The 26,110-nt window shown below is 31.1% G+C and overlaps 1 protein-coding gene across 6 annotated transcripts in view; it reads left to right on the top strand.

Annotated features, from left to right (window-relative positions):
• LOC107437769 (uncharacterized) overlaps positions 1 to 16,057 on the top strand; it is a 66,831-nt gene extending 50,774 nt beyond the window's left edge. For all 6 annotated transcript variants that reach the window (XM_071184329.2, XM_071184330.2, XM_016049865.4 and 3 more), the window contains 2 exons: positions 7,488 to 7,794; positions 15,249 to 16,057. In XM_071184329.2, coding sequence (XP_071040430.1) covers positions 7,523 to 7,794; positions 15,249 to 16,005 — 1,029 coding nt within the window. In that variant the 5' untranslated portion in view covers positions 7,488 to 7,522 and the 3' untranslated portion in view covers positions 16,006 to 16,057. The remainder of the gene's footprint in view (positions 1 to 7,487; positions 7,795 to 15,248) is intronic.
• Positions 16,058 to 26,110: the final 10,053 nt, after the last annotated feature.

Raw genomic sequence — 26,110 nt, 5'->3', positions numbered from 1 at the left:
TCTTTATTTAATTACGTCACTTCAAAGCTACATTAACGAGCTACCAGATACGGTTTCGGAAAAATACTAGCAATGATCAAAAATATAAATGCATTTTTATATTTAAATAGGTACATTTTTCCTATACTTACTAATAAAAGTTAGCGATGAACAACTTTACTGCCACATTTCACTGTCAAAACATTTGGATATAAATATGTATAGGCTAAAATTATTACAAAAAATATTTAATTTTCTGAAGTAAAGAGCAATGAATCGAATTTAGCTGGTACAAAATAAAATACGAAAATTTACTGCCATTTTCTAGAATTGAATAAAAGCATAGTTGAACGGATGTCTTAACGTTTTTAATGCCAGTAATGGAAATATAAATTTTGGAAATCAACAAATGGCGATAATTATTTCAAAAATATTAGAATTTTCTCACTTATTATTTTCAATCTTTTATACAACAAGTACGTTCTAAATATATTTGCCGTAATTATATAGACTTAATAATTTTAATACACGATTCGAGAGTGTGCTTACATCATTTTCTGTCACTATATGTTTAAAGCAAACAAAATATTTAACTTTTAGCTTCCACTTTATTTAAAAAATAACATATTTGAGTTCAAAAATCAAATTTCAAAAGGAGATTCTGATTTCTTTCCAAATTAATACAATAAATCCTAATTTAAATACAAATTTTGCGTGAACTTTACGTTTCTTTTTATTCTTTTTAATTTCCTTCGGGGTTTTTTTTTCTGACTGATTTCTAGTAAGAATTTAGCTTCTGAAAGAGGAAAGCTACGTCTATCAGTATAACAGATTACTATTACAGATTCACTATCACAGATCTATGACAAATATCGCAATTAAATTTGCAAGCAGTCAGATGGACCCCCCACTATGGTGAATTTGAACCTAACTCTGAACTTCGGTTTAGTTTAATTAAAAATGTGCCGTATAATGTTATAAATGCAAGTCTAAATCAGAATTAAAGTCACTTTTTTAAAAAAATAAATTATAAAATGTTATCAAAACCTAATTTTAATTTTTAAAATACCTTTGTCTGCAATAGAAAAATTCTTCTGGTATACTATTTTATTCTTATTATTATTTTGTAATTGCTAAGTACATTGAATTCTACGTACATTGATTATACTATTTTAAACGCCGTGATGACTAAGGGGATAGAGCGTTCACCTTCCAATGAGGTGAACTGGGTTCGAATCCCAGCGATGGTTGGTCGATACGAATTCCGCGTCCGGCTTGTCCCGGCAGCAGTCTGACGTAAAATATCCTCAGTGGTAGATGGATCATGGATTAGAGTCCCCTTGCCGCGAAGCTAACAGAGGGAGATTTTCATGGTTTTCCTCTCCATGTAACGCAAACTCTGGTTAGTTCCAGCAAAAAATCCTCCACGAAGGCAAATTTCTCCCAATATTTGAGCCAGCCTTGTCTTCCGGATTGGGTTCAAAATGACAAGGCTACGGAGTTGAACATTAGTAGTCGTAAACCCGAAAATTGGGTCGGCTGTTCAACGACGATTATAAATTAAAATAAAAAAATCTACATATCTAAGAAAAGTAATCTGCTTGCAAGTTCAATAGCGATTTCTTGCCTGTCTTAATCTAGCTGAAAAATATAAAATTTGGATTCATAATATAGTATCACTTGGGGTACTTGTTCTACTATCGAATAGTAAAAGGGAAAAACTTTTCCCACCAATTTCTAATTTCTAAAAGTTACAACAGAGCGTACATATATAATGTAATTCTTATTCTGCGTTATTGCTCGTCAAAGTTTGAACTACAATGATTCATTTCTGAAAATTACTGCGAGGCTTCTGGCACAAAGTTAAAAGTTCTTGGATAAGGGGAAGAGAAAAAAATGTATATAATAATTGTTTCATAATGTGACAGTAAAAAGGTTTCAAATCGAAATTTTATGGTGCGTGGAAGTTGACTGCTTATCACTCGAAGTTAAAACAATTTGGTTAAGAGAGAAAGTCTGATTGCGTAAGTTTACATCCGGAAGAGCGGTTTCGCAGTAAGCTGTTTTGTGAATGAATTATTTTATTCTTATGTTATTTTAATATGAAGTTCCTGTTTAGTAAGTTACTACACGAAAGGTTGCTGAGTTTGTTATTTTAACATGTAGATAATAGCTAATGAAAATTATAAAAGATGTTTAATAATGAACTGGTGACAAGCTGCTGGTATGACAGTTATAATTTTATTATTATAATTTTTTCATTTATTATGAAAAAATTAGGTTATTTTTCATATTAAGTTTTAATAAAATTATGCGCAAAGTTGTAAGGAACAAAGTTTGTTTATGGTATGTGTGTGGTCCATTGTACGTGAGTATGATCTGGTCTTACATACACGTACGAAGATCTGAGCTCACGCATCCCACAAAACAACCTTTAGTTCTCTACAGACTTAGAGCATAATTGACATACGAGAGCACGCGGGATGCTTACGTGAGAGACCGAAATCAATCTCCTGTATAACTTTTTTAGTTTGACTCTCTAATTCAGATAGAGTACATTGAAGACGGCTGAATTATTGAGATTATAAAAAGTTCAAAATTTTATGAAAGTTTTTCGTAAGAAGAAATTAGGGAATCTAATTTATATATAGTCTAGGGCAGGGGTGGCGAACCTTTATACACCAACGTGCCATTTTTTCTAGAAAATTGTTTAATGAGGTCATAGGCGTACCGTCAAATGATTTTGACTTCGTGATTATTGGGAAAATAATAATACTAAATACTATCAACTCAAAATTCTTTATTTACATTGAAAAAAAAAAAAAACATTTTGCAATGTCTCAGTTATACGCGTAATTCATCATCAGCGTGACTTCTGTTGCTGCAGATTAGATGACAAACAACTTATATTAGGTCGTAACAAGTTAGTTTAAGTAGGACTGTTAATTTTTTTTTCTTTTGCTAGTTATTTATAATTAGATTTTTATGGTTATTAATTGTTTTTTTAGCATTAATTGTTAATTTCTTTATTAATAATTGTTTATTATTTTGTTTGTTTTATGTGAATTTTAATTTAATTGTTGCATATGCTTCGTAGTGCAATAACAATTGTGATCGGTGGCGTGCCCAAAATATTGTGTCACGTGACATAAATGGCACGCATGCCATTGGTTCGCCATTCCTGGTCTAGGGGTTTAAGCCCCCTGTTCACTGCTGATGACTCCGATCCCGAAAAATTGAATATTTAACTTCTTTTTTTTTCAAATTTTTCTAAAAAAAAATCGAGTAAATTTATAATTCATAACCTCAATTAATAGAGTAAAAATTTATATTAAGAACAGGTTTTTTAAAAAAAAATTTCCCTTCTGACTTCAAAATTCCGAATTAGTTTCGGAGATTTTGGCGTTTTCATATCATCCAGTAAAATTTTAAAAAATGTGCATTTTTTACGTCTTTTGGACAAAACAGAGACACACATTCGTATGAACTAGTATCCAAATTTTTTTTATTCTTCGTCCATCTTAAATTGCGTGACTCCACATTACTTTTTTTTCTCTTTTCGATGTTTTTGTTTTTAATCCTTTGAAAGAAATTATTTTCCAACTTAAATCTATACCATTTTTAACCATATTTTTTTAAAAATTGTTTTTGGGTTAAATTTGATTTAAACTTGTGTGTATGCACTGACAGGTAAAAGATTAAACGAGTAAATTTAATTATTAAAATGTTGCGATATAAATCCCCAGTTGTCTTAGCGTAAAATATCCTCAATGCAGACGGATCATGGATTAAAATCCATTTTTTCCTCTGGCAAACAAAAAAAGGCTTTCTTAGTTTTCCTCTTCATGTAACGCAAATGCAGGTTAGATCCCTCAAAAATATCCTCCACGAAGGCTAGTTAGTCCCAATGCTTGATCCATGAGCTCCCTCATCTTCTGGTTTTGGTTTAAAATTACAAGGCTTCGAAGTTTGATATTGATAGTCGTAAATTCAGAATTGGGACGACTGTTAGAATGCGGGTTATTAAATAGAATAGGTGTATCATTATATTTCAATGTTATATTTTAATAATTTATGTTTACTTATTTTTGGAGAACGCACACTCTCAGATGATAACGTTCTGCAGGACAAAATAATAAAACTATTTCGATAGATTGAGAGTTATTCTTTTCCTGTTTGTTTCAGTTTTCTCTCGGGGTTCAAATTAAAGGCTACAAAGTATGTGTTCGTTAAAAATATGCTCCGATTTTGAATTCAAAATAACAGAACACCTTTTAAAAGCTATGTGTAAAATTTATATCAATATTATTTTAAAAATAAAACATTATTGGAATTCTATTTGTTTTTATTTTGTTTAACTATTAAAAAAGTCATAAAGCTACGATTTATTTGTACTTAAATTTTGAATGTTTTAATTCTTACAAATAAAAATTATAATTACAAGTCTTTTTTTCCCCCGACGGATTTGGATTTTTGACTATCAAGTTGTGCAAGATAGCTACAATTTGGAAACTATGGTTCTTACTGTTTAGGCAGGAAAGCGGTAGAAAGTTACGAACATTAATTTCAATTTTTGTGTATTTCGCCACAGGGCTAAAGAGAATAGAAGGGCTAGTTCACTCCGCTCTTAGAGCTGAAGCTACGATTCCCTCCTCATGACGTCACTGTGTCCACAGATCTCGGAGATCGCAAGCAAAGATATGATATCTTTGCATCTTTCTCTTTGTAAAAATAAGTTAGACTTTTTCTGGTTATTAGCCTTCAAACTTTACGTAATTAACACATTATTTCCGTTCATAAACATAGTTTAAAAAAAACTTTCTTGGTTATTATATTAAAAAAAATACCATTTTAAACTTATAAAAATGTTTTGCTAGTTGGTGAAAATGACACGATAAATACTTTATTTTAAAAAAGTTCAGTTTTAACTTTAACTATTAAGAAAAATGAAGGCATATATCGACACTTTTTTTATCTACATATTCTTTTATAACGATAAGTTAAGTTAAATTTAGAATCCCTGATTTTAAAATATGTCGTTAATAGCAATTTGTTCATACTTAATCATTAGGAAACATCAACCTTAAACGCTAATTACTGAAACAAAATAATAATTTAGGTTCATAAGACATTAGAAATTTTACAATTGTTTATAGACATTTAAATTTACGATGATATAATTTATAGATATTTAAATTGAAGAGAATATAATTTTTAAAAAGAATCATAAATATTTAGAATAACTACATTAAAAAATATGTTATGAAATTAGGAGAATTTCAACAATATACTATATATTTTATTTATACTTTTTATTTACATTTTAATTTTCTTTGACTTTATCCATTTTTTAATTCTTTTCACCTGCCTTTCTTTATGAAGTAACGAGGCGGTTTCAATTTAGATAATGAATTTTTATAAAAGTTCTTTACGACAGAATAAACGTATTGCTGTTTTATATTAACTGTGTCATTTCGGAATCCATTCTTTACATAGTTGTTCATTTACTTCAGGGAACACGCGAAAAATTATACTTTTTTCTTTTGTTTTTGTATCAGAATTTTTGCAAGTTGCAATCGCGCAAACTGGCATTTCGATAATAGTTTTAAATTCTTGTAAATTCACTGCAAAAACTGAGGAAAGTCATTATAGAAAATAACAAATGTCATAGAATATCTCGCAAAAAGAAATGATCCAATATCGTTTAGAGCTTGTAAGGCCAAACGCTCCGTTCTTGAAGTAAAAGTGCTAGCTTTGCGCCTAAGTGACGTCACTAGAGTGACGTCGGAGGATCGGCGCGGCGAGAGATACTTCAAAGGAGTGAACCAGCCCTTCTATTCTCTTTAGCCCTGATTTCGCCATAGGAATAATTTTAAACGAATCTGTAACTTTTCGTACTCAGTTATAAAATTCTCTTTCCCAAAGGCAAGTCCACGTAAAACATTTGTAATTGTTTAATTTAGAAGTCTAAATAATTTATAAATGTGTCGAAACTATTGGGTTCCAGATTAGTTTATATTCCCTATTCCAAATTTATTATCCAAATCCCGTCGGAAAGCTTTATTCTTCAGATAAAGCACGTTTTGTATCAGAGCTTAAAATACATTTACATATCTAAGGACACTAAGTGCATCTTAATATATTAAAATCCAATCATTCGAAGAAAAATTAGTGTTTAATATTTATTTTGTGAATTTTATCTTAAGGTTCTGCTTCAAATCAATGTACAGTGTGCAAAAAACAGTGGAGCACCTTGAATAACTTTTGATCTAATGATCGAATTTTCACGTTCTAAGACTCAATCTTAATGGCTCGAAGGTTGACCTCAAATAGGCTATTGGACAAAAGATATTTTAAGTTACGAAATGAAACACAAAAACGTACTTTCTCTGAATAAACACACTTTTCTGGACTGATTCGTATTCTCCATACTTCAATCAGGAATGCGTAATTTAAAAGTAAAATTAACATTAACTTAAAATTAACTATTAAAAGTAAAATTAACTTTAAGGGATCTAAACTTTGGATCCCTTAATGTTAATTTTACTTTTTGCGTATTTCGTTATGTTTCGAGAACTTAATAGAATAGAAAAATATTTTCACACAATTATAAAATTCATTTAGGAAAAGATATTTCCATGCAAAAATAGCCTTTATAAAATATCTATTATTTTATTTAATAATGGTCGAAAAAAATTTGGATTGTAAGATATGCAATTTTTGGCATCGTTTTTAAGAATATAATTTTACATGGCTGTAAATAAAATTTGAGCAAAATCGGCCTAATACATTCTATTCGGCTGAATTTGCTGGAATTTTGTATTTTTCCATGCAAAATTATATTCTTTAAAATTGTATACCTTACAATTAAAATTTTTTTGACTTATTAAATAATAATTACTGAAATTTATTTTTCGCATCTTTGGACAAACTAGTTTTATAATTGCGTGCAAAAAAATTTTATAATTGTAGCGAAATGCGCAAAAAATTAACATTAAGAGGTCCAAATTTTGGGCTCCTCTCCTGACCAAACTGTTGGTACTATATTTCCCAGATTGCAGCTACCCCCCCATATTTTGGGGGTCAGAAATCGGAATCCGTCAAAAAAAAAAATTTTATTCAGAGAAAATACATTTTTGTGTCTAATTTCGTAACTTAAAACATAGTCTGCACTTATTGATTAGCATATTTGAGATCATCCTCTCGAACTGTTAAGATTGAGTCCTAGAACGCGAAGATCCGAGGATTAGATCTTAAGTTATTAAGGGTGGTCCGTTTATTTTTTTTTTGGGGGGGGGGGTACTATACCTTTATTGAATTGGTTAAAATACCTATACATTTATAGTAATGGAACATTTTGTTCCATTAGCATAAACGTATCACCACCCTTCACACGTCATCCATTGCTTACAAGAACAAAAAAAAGAATAAAATTTTATGCCTCATCATAAAATCTGAATAAGTCTATAGTGGAAGTGTGTTACTAATTGACTCTTAATTCATTTCAGATTTCTTCAGAACTGCTTTTATTCCAAGCAGCGGGATGCCTGCTTGGAAGAGCGACCTATCAGGCATGGACTTCCTCTGTAGCGGTCTGTTCGCGTCCACTAAGTTGACCGGCTCTGAAGACGACGACAGTGAGAGTTCACTTCCTTGGGTGGACGACACCAACATAGATGAGCTAGACGCATACCTTCATGAGAACCCACCAGGTTGGAGTCCCCACTGTGAATGCGATGACAGCTTTTCACTTTGTTCTTTTTGTCTTTCCTGCTCATCAGTTGACAGCCTCTTCTCTCTACCGGTTGATGACAGGTAATCATCACTTTATTCAACAATTTTTACGAACTCAATTTTTGCTCACCTAGTTAATCTAGATTCTCCTGAGGAATCACGGCATTATAAAAATTTCATTATCAGCTTAGAATATACAAACAGACTATGATTTTTAAAATATTTAATGTGAAAAATGAAATCTGGAAAGTCCATTCGCCATTAATAAGAAAATTCAGTTAACAAAAAATCTTTAAAAAATGTAAGGGAAATGTATAATAACGAATGAAGCAACACTTCAACTGCGAATAAACGAAACTTTAAGCTAGCTTTTAAAATCTACCGAACTTGACATAACACCGTTTTCATAGTAAATTTAATCAGAGATCTCTCATTTCGTTCCATCAATTTTAGCATTACGCTTAATTCAAAATATCGTTTTTATTTCGTTGCAGTTGAATGCGTTATAATGGCGCAGTTAACGCTCAGTTCTTGTACCAGTAAACTCCTATAATCAAATTTGTTAGGTACTAGGCTTTTAGGTCATTTTGGGTCACATTATTTTTAGAACATTGAGTAAAATTTTAAGCACTATTTTTCATAGGAAATGCAGAATTCTCACGGGTCTTTAAAATATACGAACTGTTTGTGATGGTGACATTTGTGTGGAAACAATACACTTTTCCAAGAAAACATATGTTTGGTTTATTCTACGTCTGCGATTTAAATGTTTAAATAGTAACTAATATTAAAAACAACTTTTGTTTAAATTTATTATTACTGATTATCCTTCTCAAGGCACTGAAATATGAAGAATCCTTTTATTTTAATTCGAAGAGACTACATATTAAAGTGAGACTCATTAGTTTATAAATGCGATGTTTCTATGGATGCGGAAAAGATATATTCGAACCAAAGTTCTCAATTTTTATTCCGCAGCGAATCCCTAAATGATTCCCCTTCTTTCGGCGGATTCTCTACTTCTTAGATAAAGGCAACAAAGAGAATTGCGGAAGAATAAAAAACTTTATATTTAAAACAAAAGGAATGACATTTTATCATCAATAATCTTAATCATCAATAATCTTTTTATGTCGAACAGTTAGATTCAAAGTAAAAGAGCCACATTTTGTATAGTTATAAATGCTTTTTTAGTGTAATGGATGCTTGTTGCTGAAAATGAATAAAAACAAGCAGAAATAGAGAATCCGCTATGCTTTTAACTAAGTTCAGGAAAGTTCCCTATGCTTCACATGCGGTGACAAAGTGACAACACATTATAAACGAGACCAAGGGCGTCAGCAGCGGGGTGCAAGAGGGTGCACTTGCCCCCCTCTGGCTTTTTTTCTTTCTTTTTTTAAACAATTAAAGAGATACAGAAAAACAATTTTGTTATAAAAATTTCTTATTAAAAATATTTTTATTCAAAAACAAATAATTAAGTAATTATTGATACAGAACAATAAAAAATTTGTTTAATCAAACAAAAATTGTAATCGTCTTGTTCGCTGTCCAAATCTGTTTAACTTTTTCAGTGAATTCTGAGTCATATCTTTGATTCTTTTCTTATGCACACTGAGCATGCACAAACTTGGGAGATATCTAAGCTATATTTTTAAATTTCATTTAATAGAATATAAATAATATTATATTGTTATCAGTTATTTTGTTTAAGAAAGGTGTATAACACAAACTGACTTCTCACAACTGCAAAATTTCATCAACACAATAAATACCAATGTTAAGCGTGCACAAACACGTTAGTATACGAAACTACTGTTATTTGCGGTTATTTGTGTTTCAAAGTCAGTAGCTATGCCATCAATGCAGTTTCTCGTGGCAAAATTTGCAAGTACAAAAAATTCGTACTTTTTTTTAAATATCTTATTAACAATGAAGAAATGTATCTTGAGGAAAATTAACAGAGGAAAGTATATGCAAAAACAAAACAAAATTTAATGACTGAATATTTGAAAAAAAAAATTCTTTTTTTTTTGGGGGGGGGGGTAGTTTGTTAGAGGGCTGCACCCCCTTTTATATTATTCTGCCGGGGCCCTTGAACGAGACCCAGTAGTTACAAAAGTGATAGCCTATATATCACCATTTAAACTGGTATTAGGTAATTCAGCAGAAAATTCTTTCAGTGATATTAAATTGCAAATAGCTTTTCCGGTGGAAGCTATTGAGATGCAGTTTCGAAAACTGTGCTGATAAAATTTCGGTTACTATATCCTACGACGCTAATAATTCCCCCCTAATGAGTTGGGTTTCCTTCCGGACTTTTGTTCTTAAGATTCGGTAGAGACGGAAACAATTACTTCCGTTTTTCAAAAATGTATACTACTACTTTCTTCGACTTCAGACATACAATTTAAAGTAAATTTTGATGCAGAAAACATCTTTGATAGTACAGTAAGTAATTTTTATTTCAGGAAGATATATCTATAGTATTGTAACCCCCCCCCCCCGATTGACGCCACACAACTTATAAGGGATTTTCCATACACTAAAATAAGCACAAAATTTCCGTAAATGTTTATTTTTACTTTAAATACAACTACTTTTAATAAAGAATTGACTTAATGCAAAATAGTTTTTTTTTTAATTGGATCTCTATGTATTTATATAGGACTGTCTTAACACGTAAACACAACAACTGTTGAACTTTTGACATGCATGTAAAATAGTATACATATGTTTTTATATACGTTAACCTGGCACTCTAAAAAATGCCTAAAATAGACCAACAAAATATTAAATCATTATTGCAGATAGCTTGATCGTTCTATAGAACTCAAGCATTTCGTTACGTATAATTTTACATAGTAAAATTATAATTTTTTATTGTAATTGTAATTTTTTTCTCCTGCAGTACTACGCAGAACAAGTGTTATCAATCAAGTTAAGTTAGCTTTTTTTTTCTTAATAAAAGTAACTTTTTGTTGCTGAAAAATAATTTTAAATATAGAATAAAACTGTGCAAATTTTATTAGAATTCTAAAACTATGCTATAAACTGTTTATTAAAAACTGCTTATTAAAAACTGCTTATTAAAAACTCTTTATTGAAAACTGTTTATTGAAAATAGTTTATTGAAAACTATATTTTGAAAATTGTTTATTGAAAATTATCTATTGATAATTATAAATTATAGACCATATCAGTAAAATTAGAATTCTGAAATTGTAAAAAAATTATATATTAAAAACTATTTTAATTATATATTAAAAATCATAAATTAAGAACCATATCAGAAACATTTATTCAAAATGCATGTCATGCAAAATATAAGAGTTTGAGAAATAGGAAGTAACAAGTTTTTTGAAAAATTCTTAAGGAATTTTTTACGTATGCTTATTTTTTCATAATTTATTTAATATATTATTGTAAAAATATTTTTCACAAGTTTTGCTTATTTGGCATTTTGCACGTGTCCTCTTTCGTCTTTAAAATAAAGTGGGTATATTCATTATAAAATAATAGCATACAAAATTTAGTTTAAGTTAAATTTCAATTAAATTAATGGTAGTACAATTTTTTTTTTAATTTAAAAAATGTTCCGTTTTTTAAATACATAAATATCATTATGTATGCTTTTAGTATTCGAATAATGTAGTCTATGTTCTTTATAATGAATTAAATGCCGAATTTATTTCATGTTTATACTAAATATTGCTTCGAAAATAGGCATTTCTTTGAAATTTAAAAAAATGTGACAATTAAACAGATACAGAAACTTTGAAATTTTTTATAAAAATTATGAAATCAGTAATTTAATGAAAAGTTTAAAGAAGTTAATTTTATGGAAACGTTAATTAAAACAATGTGAACGTTAGCAATGTGAACTATCTATTATCCGACAATTTTTCCTTTTTTTTTTAATTTTTATTACAAAACTTGCTTTATTTAAAATTGTAAAGTGAAATTGAATTACCTTTTTATGTTTTCAATTTTAAACAATTTTTATACTTTTCAATTTTTAAATATTTTTTTTTGAGTAAACCCTAGTTTTTTTAGTATAAACTAGAGGAAATAACGATTTTTGTAATCACCGAATTAGACCACTTAAGTTGTCTTTTTGAGTCATTAATGCTAACAATAAAATTATTATATTGTCCATATTGATATTACTCCAAACAATGATTACTCCTCAACAATTTTACCACAAACGGAAAGTGACATCTCTAAAAATTTAAGGTATTGTCAACTGTCCTTTTAGTGGCAAATGACAGGTAAAAAAAAGTGTGTCTATACATTGTCACGAACTCTGTTCGCATGTCGGACATTTTATTTACCAAGCTGCTCGACCTCCATTGATTATGAGAGTATCGTGTGCATGTTTATCGTGCACGATTATTATCGTTTTACATAGACGTCGTCCCCCTTCGCTTCCTCTTACACGTGTCCTATTTATTAAATATCAAATTATATTCGATTTGATTATATTCTCTGTAAAACTTATTATAATTTTTCGCAATAGTAAACAATTAAAAAAAATTGGAAAAAAGAGTAAACACTTTAAGGGTTTTTTCTAATGATCGGATTTTCACGTATAGGGACTCATTCTTAATGGTTTGATTAGGCAGATGATATTTTAATTACGAAATCATCAGAGACAGAAATAAACTTTTTCTGAATAAACATACCTTTTTTTCAATGAGTTCGGATTCCTGACCAGCAAGATATGAGTGGGGGGGGGGGGTAGTCGCGATGTGGAAAAGAAGTTTGGCGAGGAGAGCGGTCGAACATTTGGACTCCATAATGTTAATTTTTTCTCCATTTCTTAATAGCGTTTTAAACAATTGGCTACAGAGCAGCGATGACTCAGGGGATAGAGCATTCGCCTTCCAATGAGGCGAACCGGGTTCGAATCCCAGACGATACGAATTCGACATGCGGCTAGCACCGATCACAGTGCTGACGTGCTCAGTGGTAGACGGATCATGGGTTAGAGTCGCCTTGCCGTCAGACTAACCGTGGTAGGTTTTCGTGGTCTTCCACTTCATGTAACACATATGCGGGTTAGTTCCATCAAAAAGTCCTCACGAAGGCAGATTTCTCCTAATACTCGACGCAGGAGTTCCCTTATCTTCTGGATTGGGTTCAAAATGACAAGGCTTCGTAGTTGAACATTAGTGGTCGTAAACCTATAAAATTGGGTCGGCTGTTCAACGGGTTATAAATGTTGGCTACAAATTCTAAGCAAATGAAACAAAATCACCCAAATTATGAAATTTGTTCACATAAAAGTAATAAAAATGCAACAAATTATTTTCAATATTTTTCCTTTATTTTACATATAAACCTAAAAATTTTCAGAATTTAAATGGCAAAATACACAATTTGAACGAAATCGATTGAATACTTTCAGAGCTATCGAATTTTTTAAAAATTTAGTTTGAAAATTGCAATTTCTCAAGAACTAATTCGATCGATTTCTTATCCGATTCGAGTGCGTGAAAATCCGATCATTGGATCAAAAGTTATTCAAGCTGTTCATTTTTGGTGCACATTTTTTTTAAAGTATGGAAGTAAAGAATTTTTGAAAGGAGAGAAAATACTTACAATACTTTTTTTTTACCTTTTTAAACTAATTTCAGTCTATTTTTTTTTCTTCCGTTTTTGAATGAAAAGATTTGCGTCAATCAACCAAATTTCTTCTAAAGCAGTGATCGCCAAACTTATGTAGCTTCTGTGCTGCTACCATGTGAGCTAGAAAAGTTAATATGTGATATCGACCAAAAAAAAAAAAAAACATTTGGTTAATCATCTCAATGGAGGAGTCCAAGTTAGTCAATCCTAGTTTTTAACATGATCGACCGAAAATGTCTCCTTGAGCTTCTATCTCGAGATCATCGGTTTAGTGATCATTGTCCTTAAAGGCTAAATCTCAGATTTTTGGGAGAAATCTCAGAATCAGTAATAGCAGAACATAAACTGAGCTTTAAATTTAGATTCAATCATACTTAAGAAATTGCAGTTTATTGATAAGCAGAATTTTTTTTTACCAAAGTGTCAATGGTGTTATATCGAACTGTTACGTAATATTTTCAGTTGTTTAAAATTTTCAGAAATTTACTTAACCCCAATGCATAGAAGCAGCTTATTGCCCAGGTAGAAATCGTGAGCTTTTTTCCACAAAAAAAAAAAGCTCTTCCACTTAATTTAAAAATGTGGCTTATAATTGTGCTTAGAGCCCTTTCATTTCATATACAGCCTCCTTCATATGTCTTTTCACACATCTTCAGTCTCCTTTCATCATACGGTACTGATCAACACCTCCTAGAAAAGAGTAGGCCTTTGCACGGGTTACCATAAATATCCTTTAGTAGTCCAAACGTAATGACATATGTCTTATTTTCAACCACTGCACAGCTTAGTACCCCGAACGTAATGACATCTTTCTTGTTTTTCATCTATTGCGCAGTTAACTTCGTCACATCGGACTACTAAATTGATCCGTGCTGAGGCCTTCATACTTCTAGGAGGTGTTGTACTGATTCGGCATAGGTTTCGTCAAAAAAAAAAAAAAAAAAAAAATTAAAATTACTTTATTTCAAAACTCCTTATCATTGACTTTTGCACTTAATTGTTATTTAAATGTCTTTACCAGCATTCAACATGTGGTAGCTTCTATTAAGTTTTTATAGATGTTACCTTTACTTAACTTTGCGATATGTTGATATTACTAGCAAAACTTGGTCAACGTTTATCATAATGATGATTGGTTGTTGCCAGAGGTGATGCAGGAAATTTTTTATTTCAGACGCTTGATATATAGGACTTAAAAGTTAAAATGGGAGTTGTGATGCTTCAGGGGGAAAGAGTTTTAAATTTTGAGCGTAAGTGTAAAGGAAATCCCTCAACACACTCCTAAAAGTAGTCAAATAGTTACAATAGCTATTTGAAATCGTTAACCTTTTTTTAAAAAAATACGTAGTTGTAATTAACTACATTTTTAATAGTATACAAGATCTAACTCTACAAAAAGTGTAGTTTTACCGATCACTGATTTTAATTATGTATTCTTAAATCTTCCGGTGAAATTCAAAATTAGAAAATTTTGTTATGGGCCAGAAGCAGCATATTCAATTGTGGGCTTTTGCAAAAGATGTGGCCACTTTTCAAAAATTAAAATTTATAATACATTAAAAACTATATTAATGTAAAACTTTTAATCATTTCTCAATATGGCACACTACAGGGTTCATTCTTAAATGAAAAAAAAAAAAAAAACTTTTTTTTGATCTCATCAAATAGGTTTATGTAAAATTTAAAAATTGTATTCAACGTTTTCAACTAGTAAAATTTAAGATTTGAACCAATTATACAAATTAAAATTTGTTTTATTAATTTTCACACGCCCCGATGTAGGTGGCGGTCACTAATTTTGTCCTTTATCTTCTAACCCATGAAAATTGTCCATTTCTAAGTGATTCAAAATTAGACATTTTGCATGGAAATGTGAATAATATCATCAACTTTACTTTTTCCAGGTCAGAATTCCTTGAAACTACGGAACCAGTCCAAGATTCTAGCCACCTCCTCGTGGACAAACTATTCTCGGACCCACGCAGTAGAGACGACCTAGTGGTACTGGGCGTGGATCTCCAGGCTTTATCTTCCGCTGTCCTCTGCGGAGAGGACATCCAGAATCCAACACCCGCCACTGTTCCCCAAACATTCCCTCCCACTGTGTGTGGAGGGCAACAGGACTACTCTAGATTGCTGTGCAATAACAATAAACCAGTGTATTCGACAGGAGGCAGGAATCCTGCTCTTCAAGAATGGTACTCTACATTAGGTATGCCGCCCTCTACAAACGTACCCACTTACGGCACACCAGTCATACCAAAACCACCCCGACAGCGTCGAGGTGGGGGTGGGAGACGTGCCACTGTGTCAGACGAAGAGAAAATATTTCCGTGCCCTTATGCTGGGTGTGCCAGAGTCTATTCTAAGAACTCTCACCTTCGGGCACATCTCCGCCGGCACACTGGAGAAAAACCTTTCGTGTGCCAGTGGCCTGGTTGTAAGTGGCGTTTCAGTAGATCGGATGAGTTGGCCCGCCATAAACGTTCTCATTCGGGTGTGAAACCGTACCAGTGTCCAGTGTGTGGGAAGCGATTTGGACGTTCTGACCACCTTGCCAAGCATGTGCGGATTCACAGGAAGCAGGGTTATATCATACCACCAAAAACGAACTCTAGAGGAGGTTCTGTCAAAGTGCAGATTTTAAGTACACGATCATAAAAATGGTGTGTTTATCGTTCCAGATGCCAAAGAATAAATTATTTTTATTTCATGCTTTCTATTTTCTTTTTTTCACCAGCTGTTCTTTTTTTCAACAACTCCAAAATGTCCGCTTTGAGAAATCAAAGAAAAACTGAGAGATCGAAATGTGTGGATGGTGTATTCAATATAAATATAAACCCCAATCTCAAGCTCTCTACCTGCTTCACTTCCGTGTAGAAAGTATACAGCTGCTTACTACAGCTTATTCTGCCAAGCGAAAATTAAGACTATTTTGTTTTCAATTACTGAAATTTTATTATTTCTGAGTTCAAATCTGCTTTCATAAGATATTAATGATGAGCCGTGATGAATCAGGGGATAAAGCGTTCGCTTTCCAATTAGATGAACCCGGTTCGAATCCTAGCAATGGCTGGCCGATCCGAATTCCGCAATCAGCTTGCACAAACCACAGTGCTGACGTAAAATAGCCTCACTAATAGACGGATCATGGGTTAAAAGCCCCTTCCCATGGGTTAAAAGTATATACATTAAATATTTCGCAGCGCACCGTAGTGTAGAAAACATCCATAGTATGCTGGAGTCCTGCTAAATTAAATACATACTATTTCACTTTCACTAAGTTACAAAGTTTGTCAACAGATTACTCTGCTAATAGGAAAATTCTTAAACAATGTCTTCTTCAGTATAACAGAACATTTTAACTGCTTAATTTGCATAAGTGTAAATTTTTTTCATCAGATTGCATCACATTGTTGCTACAAATAGTGGTTATTAAAGTATTTCATATTTTTCTGACGTAGCCAGCGCACTCTATTGACGAACTTTGCAGTTGAAAAAGTTAAATATCCATTAACTAAGCAATACACAGTAAACCGTACGTCACCATCTTTTAATAATTGAAATCTTCTTTCATTTGACAGTCGTTCTTTTAAAATATCGAGTTTAAGTGACAAAGCATTTTTTTTAACTCTTAAACACAAAATCCTGGCAGATATGCTTTTGACCTACCATTTATATTAGAAGTGTAGTTTCTTGTGACTTCTTAGAAAAAACTTGAATGAGATTAAAAATCATCCGAATGTTTAGGTTTAATAACATACAATTAAATGTAGGTACCACTTATTTTATTTATCCGTGTATTTTTATAGAGTTTTTTGTGAAAAATAGATGGTTTGCGAGTAGGCTCTTGATGTTTTTTGTAAATTTTGAAACTGATTTCCCCAAATTCATTAAAATATTACCGCTTAACACGTTTTCCCAATAATTTATTTGTGATCAGAGTCTGACTCTAAAATAAAAAAAAATATTTGAAGACATTAGAGATAACACACGCACGTTTTAGTTGACTACTAAGAATCAGTAAATTCTATCGTTTAAGTTACGATATTTTAAACGGTTATTTTCAAAAGTAAATATAAAGAAATGTGTGGGTGGTGTATTCAATATAAAAACTATAAACACCTATTTCAAGCTCTCTACCTGCTTCACTTCCGTGTAGAAAGTATACAGCTGCTTACTACAGCTTGTTCTGTAGAATATTTAAAGGCAGGAAGAACTTCGAAGATCGGGGAAATAAAACACTGGTTTCGGTGCAATCAGAGCCAAGATTGCTCAGGAGATAAGTTCCCCTTCCGATGAGGTAAACCGGGTTAGAATCTCAGCAATGATTGGTCGATACGAATTCCGCATCCAGCTCGCACCGACCACGGTGCTGACGAAAAATCTGCCCAGTGGCTGACGGATCACGGGTTAAATTCCCTTTAGTGTCAGGCTAACCGTGGGAGGTTTTCCTCTCCATTTAAAGCAAATGCGGGCTAGTTCCATCAAAAAGTCCTCCACGAAGGCAAATTTCCCCCAGTACTTGAACCAGGAGTTCCCTTGTCTTCTGGATTGGGTTCAAAATTACAAGGCTAGGGACATCAGAAGTCGCAGACCCGAATAATTGAGTCGGCTGTTTAACGACGGTTATAAAATAAAATTATACAATTGAAGGAAAATTATATTTAGAGCATTTGCTAAGAGATTTGGAAATTATAGCTAATAATAGCTACAATGAACTTGAAGCAATTAAGTAAAATATAAATTTAGGAGGGATGAGTTTATTAATTTTAAGGTACGCAAAAAAATAAACGAAACATCCTAAATAACTTTTGATCTAATGAACAGAATGTCATTTACTAGTACTCAATCTTAATGAGAGGTGACCTCAGATATGCCAATTAATTAGTGCACGCGACATTTTAAGTTACGAATTCAGACACAAAAACGTACAATATCAAAATAAACATACATTTTTTTGACGTATTATGTTATAACCCTCAAAAAAAGGGGATTGCCGCAATCTGAAAAGTAGGGTCCAAATTGCTCAGTCCAAAAGTCAGCGGTTCCAAACTTGGACCCCTTGATGTTAACTTTTTTCGTATTTCGCATAGAGTGAACTTTTTTAAGTGAACTATTTTTGCTATTAACTATATTTGAACTATTATTATGGAATTCATTTTTCCCAAGATAGTTCCACGTAAAAAATGATTTTGATCAATTTAATAATAATCGAAAAAATCTTTAATTGCAAATTTTCAAAAAAGTTGTTTTGGAAAATACAAAATTTGGACGAAATCGGTTGAATAGTTTCCGCAAAATCAAGTTTTAAATTTCAGACTGTTTTAAAATTCAATTTCTCAAGAACAATTTTACCGACAGTTATGTTTAGTCACAGAAAGTACATTTTTGAGACTTTATTTCGTAATTTAAAAAAAGGTAGTCTGCACTAACTAATCAGCATATTTGAGGTCACTCTCCTAAAATTCAGCCCTAGTACGTTAAAATCTGATCATTAAATAAAAGTTATTCATGGTTTTATGCACTGTATATATTTATACCATCATTATTATCAAAAATTTCTTCAGTCATTTTTTTAAAAGTTTTATTTCTGAAAAAATATCGAACTGAATTCCTAAAAATGAAAATTTTGTTTTCCGCATTTTCTGAATAATTTTTTGTAAAATGCAAATGCTCCAAAATGTGTTGGGAGAGGATGAATCGGCGACACCCACACGATACATCATGCAAACTTGCGAATTTTCAAACCCCATTTTTCAGAAAGCTATATTTGCCAAATACTACGGCTGATTCGCCTAGACCAGGGGTTTCCAACTTTCATGAGGCCGGGAGCAACAATTAAAAACACAAATCAAATGGCGGGCCGCAACTTTATCAAAATTTTATGTAGGATTCTTTTATGTTTGAAGAAACATAAAATATTACTGTCAGATTTTTACCAAGTTGTGCAAAACAAAAGTATTGAATTACAAATTAAAATAAGAAGTAGATTTTTAAAAAAATTCGGGCTACAATAACTTTAATGTGCACCCACGTATTAAACAATTAATGTGCAACAGATATCTAATTGTTAAGATATAAAACTTTAAAAAGGTTGGTATTAAAACTTACACAGTAGCACACAAAATGTTCAATAACAAAATTGAGGTTTGTCTGCTGCAACCACCAAATAGATATTTGCATTTTAAATTCACAAATGTGTGTGTAAATATTTTCATCCAAAATGAGTGGTTTCAAAAAGTTAAATCGGAGAATTTCTTCGAGAAAATTTCTGATACGCACGTGCTGAATTATATTCACAAAATAAAATAAAAAAATGAAATAAAGAGTAATATTTTTGTATTTGAATAAATATTTTCTTGGATGCAAAACCTGAGAAATAATTTTTTTTTTTGCACCGTTGGAATGATAAATTTCACAGGAACGAAAAAATTAGGTTTTTATTAAGAGAAAAGTATTTTAAACCCATATACACCGAAGAGCAATTACATTATGACCACCTTTAGCCCTCAAAACTGCTAGCACCCACCATGGCATTGATTCCACAAGGTGCTGATAGGTAGTCTGAGGTATCTGGTACCAACTGGTCCTGCAATTCCCTCACATTGCGAGGGGGTAGGTTGGCAGCACGAATTTGATTTTCCAAGTAGGACCACAAATGCTCGATTGGGTTAAGGTCAGGTGAATTTGGGGGCAAGACATGACTTGAAAGTCACTGGAATGTTCCATGACGATTCGACCCTTATGACATGTTGCATTATCCAGTTGGTAAACACCATCCCCCGCAGGAAAAACTGTTGCCATGAATGAGTGAACCTGGTCTGCAACTATGTTCAAGTAGCTTACAGACGTCAGGAATTGTTCTATGAGGATTATTGTTCCTGGGCGAGCCCATTGTTATAGATGGAGGGTGGTCATAATGCAAAGGCTCTTCGGCATAGATTTTTTACGAAAGTTGTCCGCACAAAAATGACTAATATATTTTAGAACAAATTCTACCGCACTAATATATTTCAGTTCGCCGGCCACAAAAAAAGGCTTCGCTGGCCGGATCCGGCCCCTGGTCGCCAGTTGGAAACCACTGGCCTAGACTATTAATGCTTATTTTAATTGTTTTTTAATGAGATATATATGTTCTCTGACTTATAGTGAAAGAGTTTGTTAACAATAATAGGCTGTTAAACCTGCACAACAAGAGGAAGAGCTGAGTCCAAGAGATTGAGGACTGCATTTGTAGAATTTAGGCCGTCTGGTATTAGTATAGCATTCGATGAAGTTGATTCAATGTTCGGAAATAAGCACTAAAGGATAAATCTCTTAACGCCAAACTGAGTAAAAACTATTAAACTCAGCGTCATATTACACATAGGTAATAAAGTCTAAATGCGATACCTTACGGGATATGGTCATGGCTAACTGATATTCCTTCCTGTTACGGCGTTAGGGCCCAGCTGTCACGTTAGGCGTAACTACCACTAATTAGTGATTTAACTAAGAACCATGTTAACCGAGCTTCGCCTAAATGCCATTTCTTATAGCCATATTAGTCTTACCTATGCCAAAATAATATTTCTCATTGCTAGTGGCGTAAATAACACCACCGCAACTCCCGCGGTGTTGAGGAACATGATCCAGAAATAATACACCATTTTAGGGGTGCACAATTTCCGGACCGTGGCAGCACCGGAATATAAAAAGAAAAATTATATTTTTTTTTTTTTTTAGAAAATAAAAAATATTGGAAATTTTGAAATCTAAATCAATGTAGTTTTTCGATCGTTTTTTACGGTGGTTTTCGCAAAAAATTTCCCAAGTTTTAATAAAAATCTCATATTTTTATTTCGACAAAATTATGATACGTGGATTTTGAATTTTAGTCATTACTTTTAAAGCTCTTTACTTATGTTCAGTTTATAGTTAATCTAAGCGATTTTCGATCGTGTTTTAGGAGGTTATTTATCGGATCACAAAGTATTTTTTTTTAAAAACCCGATCTTTTTTCTCGCTTTTCCAAGTATTGTAACGTTCCTCTAAGTATTTTCTTCTATTGTTTCTTCAACACTTATTGTTACTCATTTCCCCATGGTTTTGTAAATCCCGATATTTTTAATACGACATAATCGCACATTTAAATGTGCACTTTATTTGTGCCGTTAATAAGAAGCAAACAAATCTAAAAGACATCGCAAATCTAAGTTGTTTTTTTTTTTTAGTTTTTTCAACAGTTATTGCAACGCTTTTTCACGGGATTTTGAAAATTTTGGTATTTTTAATCTGGTATTATAACGATTTTCTAATTAGGCAATTTAAGCATCACTTTTGACGGCCTTTATTCGTGTCGATTTTATCGTCACTCCAAGTTATTTTTCATCATTTTCTTCTTTTAGTTGCGACTAGATATTTCCACATTTTTTTTCGAACGTGGGTTTCTTAAACCGTTTTTTAACTTTGTTTCCTTTTTTTTTAACTTAGCTTAAAAAACCGTGTTAAGATATAATATTCATAAAATCTTTCATAATTCACTAAATATAAATATCCTAAAGCTAACAATAGACTGAACTGAGTGCAAATTGAATGTTGCTTCTTATTTAGAGCTATAACGCAATAGTTTTATTTTATACCCAATACAATTTAATTAAGAAATAATTTGCATTTATGTTGCTCAATGAAATATTTATCTATTTTTTACTTTCACTTAAGAACATTAGAGATAATTTGTCTTGAAATGAACTTTTGTATTACGTAATATATAAAAAAATCACTTTTCCCCCATCTATATATTTTTTTCGACAAATTTATTTTTTTGATAAGAAGGAAATAGTTTATTTTTAAAAAGTATCACTTAAGTATTTTTCTGTTTTAAAGGAATTTTAACATTTAGAAGAATTTAACTTTATGCAAATATGACTGACACTTATGCTAAGTTGACTGACGAAAAAAAAGATATAAAAAAAAGAGTCTTTTTCTTTTAATTGCAAAATAATTTTCAAAGACTTAACATGATCATGATAAAATAACTAGTTTCTGACAAAGAACTCTTTTCTATATTAGCTGCCATAAAAACATCGAGAGATTTTTCGATTCGATTTCAGAGGGTGGAAAATGAAGCCTGATATTGAGAATATCTTGCAAAATGCAGCAGAGAGTGCTAGAATCTTACACAACTCAGCTCATTAAACGCATGTGAACTCGCAAGTATTTCATCAAACATGCAAAATGATCAGGGCTTTCATACACTATGGACCGACAGTATGCCGAAATAGATTGTGGTTTGATGAATTGTGAAAACGTTGAATAGAACAAAGTGAAAAACACGCTTTTGCAATAATATGTGGAAAAAATCGACACGGTAAAGAAAAAAAATCTCACTTTCGAAAAGGGAAAATTAAGCACTTTTAAAAACACCCAATGAAAAATGCACCTATAAGGGTTTTTAAAAATCGAAAATAAGCACCTTTAAGCAAATAAATAAATAAAAATTAGTCTAATTATTACTACATTAAGTTAAAAGTCAAATTATTATACTAAGTAAAAATATTCACTTGAATTAAGAGTGAAATATGAAGTAAAATATATTTACACCATATTTGGAGAAAATTAGGAAAATGCAAAGCAGCAACGCTATTTTTACTGGCTTTCGAAAAGAAGAAAAAAAACTTTTGTAGAAATGGTATGTAGGTGTTTATAAAATTAATAAATTGGGAAATTATAGCCTTACCTAACATGTCGTCGTAAAATTGTGTATTCAATAAAAAAACAACAACATTCAATTCGCTAAAATTTACATTTAAAATACAGATGCATTTCTTTAAATTTTTAAAACAATTTCAAAAATCAGTGTTACATTCTGAAATTTCGAGATTCTTGGAAGGGCCAAATACTCTTTCGGGGGCTGCAGTCACCTCCCCCCCTCCAATCTGCGGTTTTTCTTATTTAAACTCAGCTAGAGATATTAAATTCATTTTCAGTGGTTGCAACATTTACTTGAATATTTTACATATCAAACGGAAATCAACATTAATAAATGATTTCTTTTTTAATTAAATTTGAGATTGAGTTGAGAACACAATCGTTGTTCATCAATATTTCATGGAGTTTTACTGATTTCTTGTTGTTGTTTTTTTCAAAACTAGTTTGGAATGAACAAAACCTCAACCATCTTACAAGAAACAATCAAGTTGAAATTATACTATTGTTAAAAATACATAAAATTTAATATACAAATTGAAGAGTAATGCACATTTCCTAAGTCTCACATTATTCAAAACTGTATCAGAATACAATTTCTTAAATTATTTAAGAAAAATTAAAAAGCATACAAATAAAAAACTTGATGTGATATGAAGATTGAAAAGAAAAAATGAACAAAAAATATATGTTGTATTAACTATAAAAATCTCAACTGGACTTCACATAACTTTCAGCAAATAATAAAAATATAAATTGAATAGGGTGAGATTCATAGATTCTGATTTATTGATTTCGCGTTCTATATTATCACTGTACCATAGCAATATTATCATTTTAAAATTTCACTGTATCATTTATGCACTAGTCATACAATAATCCTTTAGATTTTATTTTCAAACTTTAAAGAGAGTTGCAATAAGCAATATGACACGCAACATCTTCTAAGTTTAACTGTTTTGTGTTTCAAAAACTATAATTTTCAACCTTGCTCATTTCCTATTGCAAACTTTTATGCATTTTACGTAACATTTTATCTTATATTTAATGTGGTAAAAAGTTAATGATTTCTTTTAATTTCTTAGATTTATAAATTTTAACAAACAAACAAACAAACAAACTATTTAACAAACTTACATTTTCGATTTTTTTTTTTTGAGGAGTTAATAAAATTTTGGAAATTTTTTCGTAAAATAACTTCCAAATAGCTAAGTGAATTTTTTATTTAACAAACTTTTCTTTGAGATCCTGACTTTCCCTATTTCAAATTTGTTAATGCATTTTATGGGGGAAATGTTCTTGAATTGATTTTCGCAGTCACTTAATTTTTAGAGAAAGCAATAAAATCCTTTTCCCTTTTTGTTTGCATTTCAAATGATTTATAAAATAAATAGTAGATACCAGTTTACAAGATAAAGGTGTATCAATTGCTATTTTAATTATGTCTAGCGTTTATAAATTTAAAACCCAGTTTTGTGCTGTTTAAGTATTTGAAAAGGTGATTTTTTGCTTAATGAATTTTCCATATAACGAATTTGCTATTGGGATTTAGCGGCTTTGTTAAATAGAGGTCCGACTGTATAGATATGATTATCTTATGATAGGGCATTTTTAAACTCCGTTAAAAAAATATATATATTTCTTCCCAGAATTGTAAATCAAATTACATTTTATTATTACTGAGGAAAACCATCGCTGGAAAGATTAAATACAATACAGCAAATGACTCTTAGATATGCTTATTTTTAAAAAGCTTCAAAAGTTTTTTTTATTTATTTCTGCATTAAAAAATTAATTTTTGAAAGCTGGGCAAAATGGAAATATATAAATTTACTTAAGTAAGAGAAGGATAGTCGGTATTAATATTAAAATTTATTCAATTTTCATTTTATTACTATTGAGAAAAATCACCCCATGGGAAGATTAAAGCTGGCAGATATGTGCTTTAATCGGACTACATGCAATCACATATTTTTTAACAATACAGCAGATAACTCTTTGATACGCTTATTTTAAAATTTTTAATGAGCTATTAAATAATTTTTAAAGACTAGGATTGTCTGTAATAGCAGTAAAACATAATTACAAATAAAAGTATCAGAGGGATAAGATAAAGGATACAACAAAAATGTGGTTAAGCTTCAATTTCCGATCTTTATTAATGCCTTTGCAAGAATAATTATTCAAATTATTATAATATATATATATATCCCTATCAAAATCTCCCAATTCATTTCTTAATGTCTGCGTAAGACTATCTACCTTGCTAATTAATTGCCCACAATCAAAATGCTCTTCATTTTGTTTTGATTTAACAAGGAATAAAGATAAAATAACTCATAATTTATGTAAATATTTAAACATTGCTGCCTTTATGAATGTTTTTTTTTAAAGAAAACAATCATATTTTGCGTTACACGTAAAGGGAAACCACGAAAATATCATTCAGATTGCTTGACGCTTAAAGAGTTCCAGCGAAATGCTCAGTAATCGTAATGAATTTTTTTACATAATAAATCATTTTTTTAGCATCTTTGACAGACAGTCAATTATTTCGGTGATTAGCGAGATGCTCTTCATATTTTTTGTAATTTTAAACTCATTCCAAAAATCAAAGTAGCGTGCAATTTAAATATCGGCGTAAAACAATGTTTATAAAAGTTATTAAAATCATTTTAACCAAGATTAAGTTGAAATTAAAGTAATCAAATGTTGCGTTAAATGCAAAGGAAAACCACGAAAAATTCTTTTAGATAACTGAACAATAATAAGATTACAGCTAAATTTTCACTATCGCAATGAATTATTTTTTTAACCATAAATTTTTTTATCATCCTTGACAGACAATTTGTCATCTTAGTGGATGTTGCGAAACACTTTTCCTATATTTTTAACTCTTAACATGACCCAGAAATCAAAGTAACTTGCAATTTAAATATCAGAGTAAAATCATGTTTATAAAAGCTTTTGTAGTAACCTGTATATTATTTAAAATAAAATTACAATTTAGACAAATCAAATGCTGCGTTAAATGCAAAGGAAAACCACGAAAATGTCTTTTAGATTGCTGAACAAT

Source organism: Parasteatoda tepidariorum, chromosome 10 (genome assembly GCF_982258835.1).
Source record: "Parasteatoda tepidariorum strain Cologne lab strain chromosome 10, Ptep-v5.0, whole genome shotgun sequence".
Classification (NCBI taxonomy): domain Eukaryota; kingdom Metazoa; phylum Arthropoda; class Arachnida; order Araneae; family Theridiidae; genus Parasteatoda; species Parasteatoda tepidariorum.
This window is presented reverse-complemented; position numbering and strand designations above follow the sequence as displayed.